At 60.1% G+C, this 14,599-nt stretch overlaps 1 protein-coding gene across 1 annotated transcript in view; it reads left to right on the top strand.

Moving 5' to 3' along the window:
• Nucleotides 1-14,599, top strand: part of SULF2 (sulfatase 2) — a 99,778-nt gene that overhangs the window by 68,692 nt on the left and 16,487 nt on the right. The window contains exons 4-9 of the mRNA XM_028524722.2: nucleotides 1,230-1,381; nucleotides 4,428-4,597; nucleotides 9,160-9,310; nucleotides 10,384-10,559; nucleotides 12,961-13,089; nucleotides 14,501-14,557. Coding sequence (XP_028380523.1) covers nucleotides 1,230-1,381; nucleotides 4,428-4,597; nucleotides 9,160-9,310; nucleotides 10,384-10,559; nucleotides 12,961-13,089; nucleotides 14,501-14,557 — 835 coding nt within the window. The remainder of the gene's footprint in view (nucleotides 1-1,229; nucleotides 1,382-4,427; nucleotides 4,598-9,159; nucleotides 9,311-10,383; nucleotides 10,560-12,960; nucleotides 13,090-14,500; nucleotides 14,558-14,599) is intronic.

Genomic DNA, 14,599 nt, shown 5'->3' with positions numbered 1-14,599 from the left:
CCCACCCTCCCCCCACTGAGACGCCAGCCCCCTGAGGGCAGGGATCCCGTGGGCCTCACTCACTGCTGTGTCTCCAGCGCCCAAGACAGCCCCCGGCATACCGTAGGTGTTTGATAAATGGCTGACGAGTGGATACATTGATTTTTACCCTGTCCGGGCACACGGATTCTGTTAATTACTTAGTACATTTCTCTCTCCCCTGTTTCATTCTTTTTCCTTCATTCATTTCAAAGAGGCCACATCACCACCGGTATTACTCCGCGAGGGGGGTCTTATTAAATTTCACCCTCTTCCTTGTTGAGCTTCCAAACCAGCTGAGAAATAAAACTAAGGAGTCAGCAAACAGAAGCCAAAATAGCACTTTGATGAATCTGACAAAGGCCGGGCTGGAGGGCACGGGCCTCTCTCTGAGGGTTGTCATGACGACCGCTGCGTGCGCGCAAGTCCTGCTCCTGACTTTGGGTGAGCGGACGCCCGGGTGCAGTTCTGCGGCGGGAATGCCCGGGGTCTGGACCGCTGGGTCAGAAGGCGTGAGCATGGTCAAGGTCAGCCGACCCTGCCAGGCAGCCTTCCGCGTCGGGTGCACCAGTTTGCACGCCCACCGGCATCTGCACAAGTTCCGGGTGTTCCACACCCCCCAACACTTGGTATTGTCCGTTTCCTCCCGTTAGCCATTCCCGTCACTGTGCCGTAGGTAGAATTCAAGGGGCCCACGGACACGAATGCAGAAGAAATTCGCTCTTCCTTTCACTAACCTACATCTAAAACTTAGCGGCCGCTCCCATTGTGAACACGGGCCACGCACCGTGCGCATGGGCAGAGTCTCTGACTCTGTCATCCGTGGAAACCAGCCTTCTCTCACTGTCCCGTCGCCATCACCGCAGTTGTTGCAAAACGAAATATCGCCGCGCATCACTGCTCCGACATGATCCCTCTCTGCAACGTCTTGCTTTTACTACCTTAGTTAAAAATAACTTTTGAAGATGCCCATGGTTATATGGCAAAATGTTTTAGTATGTTGGTAACGGTGTTTCCAAACAATCGGATTTCTGTGTAACCCTGTGTACTGTGTTTTCTGCGTGTAAAAGCACTCGGAAGGGGGTCCCAGACGTCCCCTGCTCGCACAGGGCTCCGCGCTCAGGCAGGGGGCGCAGGACGGGTGGGTGGTGCCCGGGAAAGGCGTTTGCTCACGGCCGTCTCACGGCCTCTCGGCCCCCTCTCCCCTCCAGCTTTCTTCGGGAAGTACCTGAACGAATACAACGGCTCCTACGTGCCCCCCGGCTGGAAGGAGTGGGTCGGCCTCCTCAAAAACTCGCGCTTCTACAACTACACGCTCTGCCGGAACGGGGTGAAGGAGAAGCACGGCTTCGACTACTCCAAGGTGAGTTCGGCGGCCTCCGCGGCCCCTGCGCCGTTCACCGGCGCCCTGCAGGGCTGGTGCAGGGAGGCCGCAGGCGAGGGTTCACGGCCCAGTCTTGCCGCCTACTACTAGGTGCCCTCAGGTCTGCCGCCTACTCCTAAGGACGTCAGACCTGGGATGTGGGCACACGCTCACACCCTTAGTCGTGTGCACTCCTAGGGCCCCGGCTCGGTGCTGGGTGTCTCGTGTGCGACTCTGCTCTTCACCAGGGTCATACAAGGTGAGTGGACCAGCTGAGTTTGATGGCGTTATTTGTCCGTTCCCTCAATGTGTGTTTATTATAGAGAACCTGCTCTGTGCCACACTCTGTGCCAGGGGCTGCACATGCATGCACACACACACACACACGTACGTCCTCTCTCCTGGTGTGTCACCCCCAATATGCACCATTTCAGGCACACCTGCCTTACTGGTTATTACAACCCTAGCAGCACCTTTACTAGTACTTGCCTGCCCTGGATTTATCCGAGTCTCACCTGCCTTCTCTTCCAGAAAGCCTCCCTGGATTGCCCTAAATGGCAGGACTTATCCTTTCTTGAATCAGACTGTCCTCTTTCCGTTGTGACCAGAAACTTAACTCAAAAGGGCTCAGCTGAAGAGGGGGCATTCACCTATTTGAGGGTCCGGCAGTAACAGCACCAGATAGAGCTGGGCCGGCGGCTCCAGCGTGGCTCGGGCGGTGGTTTCTGTCTCCTCTGTGCTGTGTTCTTCTCTTCCACCCCCTTCCACCCTGTCTGCTTCCTGCCCTGCTGCGTGCATGTGTGGGAGTCTCCCGCCCGGGGTTCCCAGCAAGTCTCGCTGCCTCCCACTGGCTCTGGCCGGGGCACGCTGTTCTAATATCGAATCGTGAAGACGGGTTTCCTATGAAGAGCTCTTCCCACCCCAGCCCCCCGGCTGGAGGCAGCGAGCTTCAGTGGGTGGGTACCCAGGATCTCACTGCCTGTTCGGATTCACCCCCCAGAGGCGCTGATGTTGATTTCCTGTTGGCATCCAACCCCTGCTTCTACCCAAGAGCTTTGCACCATTTCAGATCCACTGTTGGTGACCTTTGTCGCGTTCAAGGGTTTTTCTAATGCCTTTACATCACGGTCCACAGCTAGACCAGCGTCTCTTCTACTGACCGAACATTACTCTTATGCCGTAGGTTCTGCAAGCCCCCTTATAAAGCCCTTTTGTCCTCTTAAAATTAATCATAAAAAAGGCTTTCAAGGAAAAGCACGTGAAGTAGCAAAGGGAATTCTCCCCTTTTCCCCCCTCCTCGCGGTCCCCAGCCACTGTCCGGGGTTCTTCCTGGGCACTCCAAAGCGTGTGAAGATAGGGGTCGGCCTCTCCTCGCCTCTCTGCCCTCCTCCCTCTCCCTCCTCCGCTGGGTTTGACTCTGCAGCCTTCTCCTTCTGCTAACGGTGTATCCCGGCAACTTCCCAGCTCGGTGACTGCGAGTCAACAGCCCTGGTATCGTCTGCACAACCCTGCGTGGTGTGAGTGCAGCGTCAGCCCATCGCCCGCCTTCCTGTTGCTGGTCACCGCTCTCTACCAACAGCCCCGCAGTGATGTAGGAATGGTGTCTGTGTGTCCTTGAAAGCGGGCCTGCGGAAGACGCAGGCAAGACACCAGCGGTGGGGAACATGATACAGAGTAACTCGGGGTAGAAGCCTGAGCCACTTCCTCACCTTCTTCTCCTCTGAAATAGTATCCTGTTCTGAAAGCAGAGCTGCTTCCTGGAGAGCAGTGGGCACATTTCAAGAACGCGCTACCTTCCCGAGAGATCAGCGGCGGAAGATGTGCCGAGGTCAAGGAAAGTGTGTTAGGCACATCTCAGCCTCGTGGCTGAGCCTGGGCAGCCCTCGGGCTCTGCCCTTCCCTTTCCTCCTGCTCCCCTCCCCACTCTCCTCCACCCAGTATCAAAGCAGGTCTCCCCACACAGGCCTCTGTGCTGCCCCTCAGCGCACCCCTGCATCACCCCCGCCAGTTCCGCCTCTTTCTGTCCCTCAAGCACGTGGCAGGCTCGCTCCTGCCTCTGAGCCCTTGCACTGGCTGTTCCCTCTGCCTGGAACTCTTCCCGGCATCAGTGGTTCTCGGTCCTGGCCGCACACTGGAATCCCCTGGGGAGCTTTCAAAAAGTCCGATGTCCGGGCCGAACCATCAAACCAGACACTCTGCAAGTGGGCCCGGGCATCGGTGACACTGCCCGAGGATGCCAGCGGCTAAGAGGAACCCCAGTGACACAGATCTGCCCATGCCTAGCTCCTTTCTCATCACTTAGGGCTCAGCTCAGTTGTCACCTCCTCAGAGAGGCCCTCCCTGACTGCCCCAGCTCAGGTGTGCCCCCCACCCCCGCTCCCAGTGACTCTGTCACATCCTGTCTTCCTTCATCGGCCACGTCCTGTCATAGTCTTCGGGTTTTGCTCACGTCTTCACCTGCTCCCGCCCCCAACGCAGGCACATGGGGAGCGCAGGGTGCACCCACCCAGCTGGCTGGCGGCTCCCGGAGCCTCACAGAGACTTCGGGCTCAGGAACCCAGACTCGGGAGGCCTGGCCGTAACGCTTTGCAGCTGTGTGACATCCAGTCACATAACTTCTCGGTGCCTTCATTTCCTGTTCTGGAGAGCGGGGCTTGGCGTCACACACACTTTCAGTGGTTGTGTAAGAATTACACAAGCTAACACGAGGACACAAGACAGCTCCTGGCACACCATAAGCACTCGGCGGTAGAAGCTGTTGTTATTTCAACATCTACCATGAGTGAATGACAAATCGCAATTTCTCGCCCATCCTCCCTACACTTTTCTCTACTTTTTTTTCTCCTCCATTACGCATAGCGCCATTTGACATTCATATGTTTTACCTGCTGACTTACTACCTGTCTGCCCCCTAGACCGTCGGCTCCCCGAGGGCAGGGATTGGCTGGCTCAGTCTCTACTGTGTCCCGATGCCCGGCCCGGCGCCTGGCACACGGCACCAACCCTCAGCTCCTCACACATCCCCCCATCTCTCCCGCACCCCCAGGATTACCTGACAGACCTCATCACCAATGACAGCATCAGCTTCTTCCGCACGTCCAAGAAGATGTACCCCCACAGGCCCGTGCTGATGGTCATCAGCCACGCAGCCCCCCACGGCCCCGAGGACTCGGCCCCCCAGTACTCGCGCCTCTTCCCCAACGCCTCGCAGCACATGTAAGCCCCGGCTCCCGCCCACAGAGGCCACGGTGGGTATGGAGGGGGGCGGGTCACCGCATTGTCACAGCAGTGACAGAGCTGGGCAGAAGACCCCGGAGCACACAGCTCACCAGCAGGGAAAGCGGGGGGCAAACCCAGCCCACCCGGCCGCACTGCCAAAGCAAGCAACGCGTTTTAACTTGGGGCCCACTTCCTCCCACTGGCAGGTCTGTGCCTAGAGCTCCATGTCAGTGTAACAGGTTTCCTTCGTAGTCCCGTGCGTTTTATCATATACATTTTAAAACATTGTTTTGCAAAGGGGTCCATAGCTTCATCAGACCAATAATACACTCGCCTACTCTATTAAGCACCGGCTGTGTGGCAGGCTCGGTGCTAGGCCCCAGGTGTGGCACCAAGTTACTGAATATGCACAGTAACCCCTGATGTCTTAGCTCGCAAGTCCCCTGAAATCCAGCAGCTAGCTCCAAACGACGGTGCGTTATCCCAGTGTCGGGGAGCCTGGTGTCGGGAGAGGCCTTTCGGGGAGGCTCTCGCTCAGGGTCTCCCGAGGCTTCCCTGGGCTGCACCAGCTCCTCACTGTGTAGTAGCTGCCCTCCTCCAGAGCAAACGATCCAAGCTGAGAGAGACAGAGGGAGAGAGACATGGGGAGGACACAGGGAGGTCAAGGCGGGAGCTGGGGCCTTTTATAACCCAACCTCCAGTGACACCCCAGCGCTCTGCGGTATTCCATTGGTTACACAGACAACTGCTACTGCTGTGATTGGTCACACAGGCACCGCTGCTGTTGTGGGGGGCGGGGGCTACCCACAAGTGTGATATCAGGAGGTAGGGCCACGGAGGGCTCCCTTGGAGGCCGTCTGTCGGCCACACGTGGCTTCCCCACGTTACAGGCCAGACTTGGAGGCACAGAGAGGTGGCGTCACTCCCCTGCGGGCAGCCAGCTGGTAAAGGCAGAGCCGAGGCTCACATGCGGCCCGCACTCCTGCCTCCCCTCCCTCTGCCCAGCCTGCCAGTCCTCCTTCCTCCAGCTGGTAGGCAAATCTTTCTGGAAAGTTTTGCTTTGCTCTGCCTCAGACCACCTCCCACTTAAGGATGGCACTCGGCAGCCCTTGCTGTGATATCAGGGTGACAAGGACAGGGCAGTTTGGACCCCTACCGCATGTCCCCAATGTTTAACTTTCATCACACTGAGAAGGCGCCCCCCTGCAGGCCTCTCGCTGTACTTACTTCCTGACAGCACCCCAAGTGGCTCGCAGAGGCTGCGGGTGAGTTACCCTCTGACCCCCTGGTCTCTGGGGAGGAGGATTGACAGGTGATGAGCTGTGTTCCCCGGGGCGGTAATGCCACCCTCACCCCCCAGAGGGCAGCACAGCGGACTTGCCTGCCCTCCCCCCAGCCCACTCCTCCCACCGGGATGCTAGCCTCTCCTCCCACTGCCACTAAAGGCTCACCTTTGCAGAAGGGGCATGCGGCCAGCTCAGTCCCACCTAAGGGAGCAGCCGTGGGGTTGCGGGTACACTTGGCTCCTGTGGCTTCTCCTTTAAAAGAGGCACCGGCACTGCCCCTCCCCCCGCCCCGGCAGCCCTGGTGTTTCATGACGAGAGTGTTTGACATTGCCTGCTCATTTATTTTCCCTTTGAAATGAAAATTACAGAAACCGAGCACGGGCAGCGCCTGCTATGACTTACCCAGAGAGCCCCTCGCCTTATTAGGGGTGTGCTTGGAAGGCTCTGTTATCTCTGGGGTGTAATCATTTCCAAAACAAACCCAGAAAGTTCCGCAGCTGGGAGGTTTAATTATGACAGTCGAGGGGGCAGGGGGTGAGGAGGGGACGGAGCCCTGCAGGTTGGATCAGAGTTCCAGATCTTTCCGTCGGGAGGCTGCTGTCAGAGACTCTTTCTGTGCCCTGTTCCGGGCTGGGCCTTGTGGGTTCTAAGAAATGCTGCTGGATGCCCCATTGTCCCCCGTCCCTCACTCCGCACACACTCGCACACACTCAGACACACTCAGGTCCAGAGACGAGCACCAAGATGCAGATAGGCATGCACAGACACACACAAATGTGTGCACACACAGGCCAGACACAAACACACAAAGACTCACAGTTACACAAGTGCACACACACCCATACACACAAATGCAGATGCACATTTCAGGATGAACACAGACACACGAGAGATACATGCAAAGGCAGACATAAACATGCAGACACACAAAGACGTATCTGAACAGACACCTACAAACATGCGAAGGGACAGACACGCCACCACAGGCACGCACACGCAGAAGTGCACGACCCGCAGACGCCCCGAGGTGCACGGGTGCTGACACCAGCCCCAGAGCCGCGCCCCCTGTGTGGCGTCTGACTGTGGGTCCACGGGCCGCTCCTGTTCTAAGCCGTGGGAGCCGGGCCGGGTGGCCAGGCTTGGGGCGAGGGGCCAGGAGGGCAGAGCCACCCCCCGCCGCCCCCAGCAGAAGGGGGGTCCTCCTTCAGGCCCTGCTGTGAACACACCAGACATTCCTCAGATTCTTGAGGAAGTGAGGGTTGCGGCTGGGTTCCCACGAAAATGCCTGGACACCGTCTCCAAGGAGGCCCAGCCCGGTGCAGGCGACGGTGGTGCAGGCCGCGAGTGGGACCCCGGGCCCTGCAGCCCGTGCCTCTCAGGGTAAGGGCTTCGGGACCGACCCCCCGCAGACCCCCCGACTTACTGGCCCCTTCCCATCTCAGGACAGACACCAGCCTCAGAACGTGACAGACTCAGGGATGATTGCTCAAAATTGCCTCCTGGAATGTGGCCCCTCAGGCCCGGGGGACCGTTTTCCCACACCGCCCAGCTGCTCTGAGAGGCTCTTTGTGCAGCGTGGCCGGCCGCCCTGAGCCAGCCCCTCCGGGAAGGTGGGGGGGGTGGTGGCGGGGAGCTTGTTCCTGGGAATGTTCGACACACGGGTCAGGCCCCACACTAGTCCGCAGGAGCGAGAGGCCTCCCCTAATCAAAGGAGGCCTCGGGCCGGGTTGGATTTAGCGGCAGGAGACCGGCCAGGGGCTGAAAGCAAAGTCCAGCAGGAATCTGGAGGCTGTGACTCACCCGCTCTGCATAGCAACCGTCGCCATAACGGCGGGCTGCCCAAAGCCGCAGTGTTATTACTTCTGCCCCGAGAACATTCCGACATTCAAGAGGCTGTGAGAGTCCTGGGGTGGCCCTGGAGGGGGGGGGGGGGGGGGGGGGAGGTGGGCCGGCCTCCGCCAGGACCTGTTCTGCTCACCCCGCCCCCTGCAGCCCTTGGCCCCTTCATGGACAGTCTGAAAAGACTTTTGTCACTGGAAACTGAACCGCCATGTGCAGCTTCATCTGGGGAGAGGATAAGATGGGGGTGGGGGGCCTCAAATGTCATCAGTTCAAGGGATACCCACTGTGTGTGGGGTTGTACATAGAGCACCCCCTATCCAAGGAATCCCCACCCTGAATCCCCCGATATGTCAGTGGGGTTTTCAGGAGCCCGGATCCGAGTTTTGCGCAGACACGGTGGATGTGAGGGTCTCCGGCCGGGAGTGCCACCGCACCGCGGTGGGGGTTCAGACCCCAGCTCTGCCTCTGGCAGCTTGGTCCCGTTGCTGGGCCTCAGTGCCCTCGTTTCTCATGTGAGGAGAGTAAAATTAGCGCCAGCTCCCAGGACCGTCATGAATATTAAATGAGATAAGGCAAACCCTTCAAGCCGTGCCCTGCACGCACGTGGTCAGTGCTCGGCAGAAGTCAAAGGCTGTTTGTTCGATTGTCGATTGTCGTTAGTCACCACAGCTGACCCTTCAGCAGACGCCTCGGAGGTCGGTGGCTTCCCCACCTGCTCCGTCGCCGGCAGGGCCCCACACTGCCCTGACCCTCCGCTTCCTCCTCTGTGAATGGGAGGTCAGGTGCATCCAGAAGAATAATTGTGCCAGCGAAGTCCTAGGACGTGGCAGGCCCCAAACGCAGGCCCCATCCTCACAACGTCGGCCGTGCGTGCTCAGCTTTTAGCTGTTCAATTTTTAATCAGTTTCCCTTTTTGGAACCAGAATCTATCTATTGCAAAAGGCAATTAATTCGGCAGGGCACACCTTCACTGTGGCAACCGTCTCTCGCCATCTCCCCAAGGGAACTGGAAAGGAAATGCCGTCCCAGTGGGTGCTGCGCCTGCTGGAGGCCCCACGCGGGAGCCTCTCTCCTTTAAAAAGAAAAACGAGCCCATTCCAGACAGGTGTTCAAGGAAGACGGACACCAGGCTGAGACTTTGGCCTTGACGTCCGGCTGTGCTGAGAGAGCTGGAACGGGGAGGACTTTGAGTTTGCGGCTCATTTAACACGGCACCTCCCGAGGTCTTCCCGTGCGGCCACTCCACGCGTGGAGAAATGCCGACCTAGCGTGTAGTGGAGGCCCTGACGCCGGCTCCCACTTGCCCCCAGGCGGGGGCGTCTCATGCTGAGCAGCAGACAGGGCGCAGGGCGGGCGCCCCCTTGTGGCCTGGGCGGGCTGGGGGGGCCCCGGCACCCTCCGGGCTGACCTGCGCCTGTGTCCTGCCGCCAGCACGCCGAGCTACAACTACGCGCCCAACCCCGACAAGCACTGGATCATGCGCTACACGGGGCCCATGAAGCCCATCCACATGCAGTTCACCAACATGCTGCAGCGGAAGCGGCTGCAGACCCTCATGTCCGTGGACGACTCCATGGAGACGGTAGGCCGCCCTGCCCAGCCCCGCCCTCCGCCTTCCGCCTTCCGCCTTCCGCCCTCCCCCACGTGTGTCAGCGCGCAGGGGCCTGGGGAGAGCGGCTCTGGGTGGCCCAGGCCACCCCTGCCTTCAGGAAACGGAGCCCCAAGCTCTGCTCCGTCCTGTTCACTGTGACGGTCACCCGTGGCCACTGTTCACACTCTCCAGCAGCTTTGTGGAGGTGAAGTTCCCGTGCATGCGGCTCACCCAGTTATAGGGCACAGCCCGCGGGTCGACGCACCCGCAGACGTGTGTGGGCGGTGCCATAGTCACCTCCAGGGCATTGCCGTCACCCCAAGAAGAAAGCCCGCAGCCTTGCCCGCCCCGCCAAGCCCCCACCCCCATGTCTCCACATCTCGTCACGCGGGCATTTCACGTGAACAGGGCACACAGAGTGCGGCCTTTTGTGACCAGCTACTTTCATCAGTGGGATGTTTCCCAGGCTCACCTGCCTGGTGGCCGATAGGAGAATGCCGTTCCTTTTTACTACTAACAGTCCACTGCGTGGGTGCACACCATACACCTCGTGTATCCACAGCTGTTTATATTCGTTAAAATGCAATGCAGTTGGGAACTCAGTTCCTCAGTCACACTGACCGCTCAGCAGTGCCCAGTAGCCACACGCAGCTGGTGGCCGCATGTGGGAGGGGGTGGAAATTGATGTGGCCAGCAGCACCCCGGAAGGCTCCGTTGGAGCATGGTGGGTCACAGGCTCCCGCCACAGTCGGTTTCATTCACTCACCAGCACCTGCTGAGGGACAGGAACCCCCCCCCATGGGGCTGACATTGGCGCTAAAGCAGGGGGCGGACGGTGAGGACCGCTGTGAGGAGGAGTAAGGGGACAGAAGGTGACCGGCCGTGGGGAGGCTGCAGTTGTCAGTGGGACAGCCCCAGGGGCTGTGTGGAGAGGGGACGTGGCCTGAGACCTAGGTTCCCGTCAGCTGGGGAGCGAGCAGGTGGGGCCAGCCCTCTGTCCGTCCCCCCACCGTGTCCCCCCCCCCCCCCCCGCACCCTCACCTGCCGTCCTCTGTCGCTCGCAGATCTACAACATGCTGGTGGAGACAGGCGAGCTGGACAACACCTACATCGTGTACACCGCCGACCACGGCTACCACATCGGCCAGTTCGGCCTGGTGAAGGGCAAGTCCATGCCGTATGAGTTCGACATCAGGGTCCCGTTCTACGTGCGGGGCCCCAACGTGGAGGCTGGCTCGCTGTAAGTGTGCCCCCCGCCCCGCCCCCTGAGGCCTCTAGGCTCCACCCACAGGCACCAGACAGGCAAGAAGCAGGCGCTGCCTCTGCCACTGTGCAGCCCGAGCCTCGCCCGGGAGACTCCCGTGTTCGCAGGTGAACCTCGGTGCCAAGCAAAACAGGGGTCTGGTCTCGGAGTGGGTTCAGATGCGTTTATACGATTGTCGGGAAGGAGAGGCCAGGGGCCGTTCGCACCTGTGCAAACAGAAGGCCTGTGGCGGGCGGGGGGCCAGGGCACCGGGGAGCTGGCCCGTGTGCCGCCGCCAGCAGGTGGGACTGCCGCCCTGCTTTCCGTCTGGCTGGGCGCCCCGCAGTCTGCCGGTTGTGGGGAGGAATCCCGCCACCTCCGGGAAGGGACCAGGGATTCGGGGGATGGGCTGAGCCAGCTCAGGCAGTGGCACAAAGGGAAGCCGTCTCCCCTGCTGTCCTTCCTCAAGGGCCATGTGACCCTTGGCCAGCCTTCTCCAAGGGTTCACCGTTGAGATGACATGTTCTGACAGAAAAAAAACGGAAAACATGTCACGGGCAGGGAGAGGTAGAAGCCACTTCTTCAGGTCCACAGGGATGCTGTGGACACCAACTCAACAGGTTTTCGAAACGCAGATAAATGCTCTTAAGTCGCTCAATCCGTCTGACTGCCCTCTGAGCCCAGAGTCCAGACGGGACACCCACAGGCACTGACAGGGTGTGGGCCACACGCCCTTCGGGAACCAAGATAATCCTGCCACCTTGGACGCCTGGTGACAATCCCCAGAGCCCGGCCCAGCCGGGCCCCCTCTTCCTGTGCCCCCTCATCAACTCCCGCCCTGGCCCTGGTCTCGGGGTCCCCACCTGTAATCATCGCTGCAACAACCACTGGTTTATGCAGCAGCGGTCACTCTTCAGGCCAGGTCTGAGCTCTCTGCACCCAGGTGTGCGCCTGTGCTCCACAGCCTCGCCCTTTCCTGCCGGAGGAAACCGAGGCCCAGAGAGGTCAAGCGGCCTGAGGGCACATGTGAAGGAGGGAGTCCCTGCTCCTGTCCGCCTGTCAGCCTCTCAGTAACCTTGAGTCACCCTGGTAAATAGAAAGAAGGTGACCCCTGAAGGGCTCTGCAAGCACTGCCATTAGGGGTTTGGTCAGCCTCAGTCTGTGACCCGGTTCCAAGGACCCAAAACAACCCACATGGACACAACAGAGAGAGTGCTAACGTCAGGTTGGGGGCCAAAGACACGCAGGAGGTCAGTCAGCCAGGACTCCTTTGGCTGCAAGCAGAAACGACCATCCAACTGGATGAGACTAAAGATAAAAGGAGTGCAGCAACTAAAGTAGCTGGGAAGTCCAAGCCTATGTCTGGCTTCAGGTATGGCTGGATCCAGCAGTCACACTGTGACATGGGGAAGCTCTCATTTTCCATTTCTCCGCCCTGCTTCCTCTGAACTAACTTCACTCTCAGGCAGGCTTTTCCCTTGTGGCAGCAGAGTCACCGTGCCTTGCAGCCATCTGGCTCAGGAAGCCAAACAGTGGTTTGAACAGCAGCTGGAGACTGGCTGACGCTGGCCTGTCTCGGCTCGTGCGTCCCGCTTCCCTGCTCACGAGGTTGTGCAAGTGCATGAGGGGACTTGAGCTCACACAGCCTGCCCACCCCACCCCCCGACTGTTCACCAAATGCCCTTGCTGGGGGTGGGTTTGAGAGGTGAGGGAGGCATGGCTGGCAAGACAGGGTCATGTATCACGTAACATAACCGTGGAGTCACATCCGCCACCTTTGCCATATTCTGTTGGTTTGGCCCAACCTCAGGGACAGATCACGCAAAGGCGTGAACACCAGAGGGCGGGGACCTCGGGCCCCGTGGAGTCTCGCAGGCTCCCTGTGGAGCAGAGAACCGAAGGGACTGAGGGAGGGAATGTGCTACACTGGCACCTGGAGGAGGAACATTCTGGCAGGGAGAGCAAAGGCTCTGAGGCCAGACTGTGCCTGGCCTGTCAGGCAGGGACCGCACCCGGGCCAGGGACGGCCTGGGGTTGGGGTAGCTCTTAAAGATGGGCGCACTTTGTTCAGACTGTGGGGGGCAAGGAGGGCATTCCTGGCAGAAGAAACAGCTGCGTAGAGGTCAGGTGTGGCCTGAGACTCCTTGCAGCCCCCGTGGTGTGTCTGGGGTGCAGGGGGGGGGGGAGAGGGGCACGGTTCAGGTGAACTGAGCCACAGGGGCCACTGAGGGCTGAGATACAGGGAGTGGTGCCATCACAGCCTCCAGCCTCCCACCTCCAGGGCCCATGCCCCCGACGACCTCTGTCCCTCCAGCCGCCCCCTCTCCCGAGGGAGGGAGGCAGAGCGCCCCTCCCTGCTCAGGTGGCCGAGTCTGGTCTCTCTGCCCCCCTCCCGCAGGAATCCCCACATCGTCCTCAACATCGACCTGGCCCCCACCATCCTGGACATCGCCGGTCTGGACATCCCCTCGGATATGGACGGGAAATCCATCCTGAAGCTGCTGGACACGGAGCGGCCGGTGAATCGGTGAGGAGGGGGTGGGGTGCTGGGCTCCCCGCACTGCGTGAACTTGGGGCCAAACCGTGTCGGTCTGAGGAGGGGGTGTGACTCCGAGAGTGAGGAGCTGGGGTTCCAGGGTCCCTCGTTCCGACCACTCCTCCACCGTGGGAGAGGAGGGTTGCCCCTCTGAGGTGCCCGCTTCCCATCTGGAATGTGGCCAGAGCGGCCAGTTGCAGGCCCTACTTTGTGTGAAATGTGAAACAACAACAACAGGGATGAACACTCAGGAAGCACTTCCCGTTTGCCAGGCCCTGTCTCAGCGCTTGGCAGGGGGCTTTATTGTTTTGATCGTCATGGTAACCCGGAGGGGCAAGCATCGTCCTGCTCCCCCTTCACCAGTCTGGAAACTGAGTCCCCGAGAGGTTGAGTGACTGACATGTCGGAGGTCTCTGGGCAAGTCTGGCTCCGAGTCCAGCGTGCAGACTCCAGACTGGAGGCAGAATCCCCATCGCCACACTCTGTGCCTTCCATGCCAGACGGAGGCCGGGAAGGGAACAGGGATGGTGAGCAAAGCACAAGCAGGTGGGAAGGTGAACTGAGCCTGGCCAGGGTGGGAAAGCAGGGAGATGGAGCCACTGGTGTGGCAGGAGCGACATCTGGTGGCCAACACTGTAACTGCCTGCTGGGGCCACAGCCCCAGAGAGCTGATTGTTGCAACCCAGACTCGCACCTCCCGCAGCTCAGACGGTCCTGCCCTGATGGGCACTGTCCATCCACATCTGACTGCCCTGTGGGGGGCCACCTTCGCTGAGCCTCCTCCCTCCGACTGTGAGGCTTTATAGGCTGGAAGGGTGTGAACTGGGGAGGTTTGGGGAGCAGAGACTCTGGGTGGGGAGCCAGAATCCCTGGGGGCGGGGTGCAGGGTGGAAGCTGCCCGTCAGCCTGAGCCCCTGTCTGGGAGAGGGACACGGCGTGAAAAGTGCACTCACGTCGCACAAACCCAACCGTGAAGGGCCGAAGGAAATCCTGCTCCGAAATCCAGAAAACACAGTGTAGGTCACCGAAGTGAGGGCGGCCACTCTTTCTGGTGCTGGCCGGAGAGGGGGCCACCTGCCCCAACACTGGGGGGTTGCTGGGCTTCCTGGGGGGCACAGGCGTGTGCACACGTGGCTGCATGTGGCCTTGACCTAGTCGCCTCTGCCCACGTGCCTCCAGACACGAGTCTCTGGGAAGGTGAGGCCCGCCGGGGCAGAGGGTGTGGGCGGCAAAGCCTTTCCCGTGGCCCAGCTCACCTGTCCTCCCCTGGGGCCCTGGGGTCCGTGCCGGTTGTGAACTGAGCAAGGCTGCTCTGGGCATCATCCTGCTTCCGGGAGAAGGGGCCGGGGTCATGGGAGGTGCCCACACTGATGGGAACACGGAGGTGCGCTTTCTTCCCTAGGTTTCACTTGAAAAAGAAGATGAGGGTCTGGCGAGACTCCTTCCTAGTGGAGAGAGGGTGAGTGCTGGGCCCCGAGGAGACGCCCAGGGCATTTGAGCT

The sequence above is a fragment of the Phyllostomus discolor genome, chromosome 9, assembly GCF_004126475.2.
Source record: "Phyllostomus discolor isolate MPI-MPIP mPhyDis1 chromosome 9, mPhyDis1.pri.v3, whole genome shotgun sequence".
NCBI lineage: Eukaryota > Metazoa > Chordata > Mammalia > Chiroptera > Phyllostomidae > Phyllostomus > Phyllostomus discolor.
The sequence above is the reverse complement of the archived record's forward strand: the minus strand, read 5'-3'. Positions and strand labels throughout refer to the sequence as shown.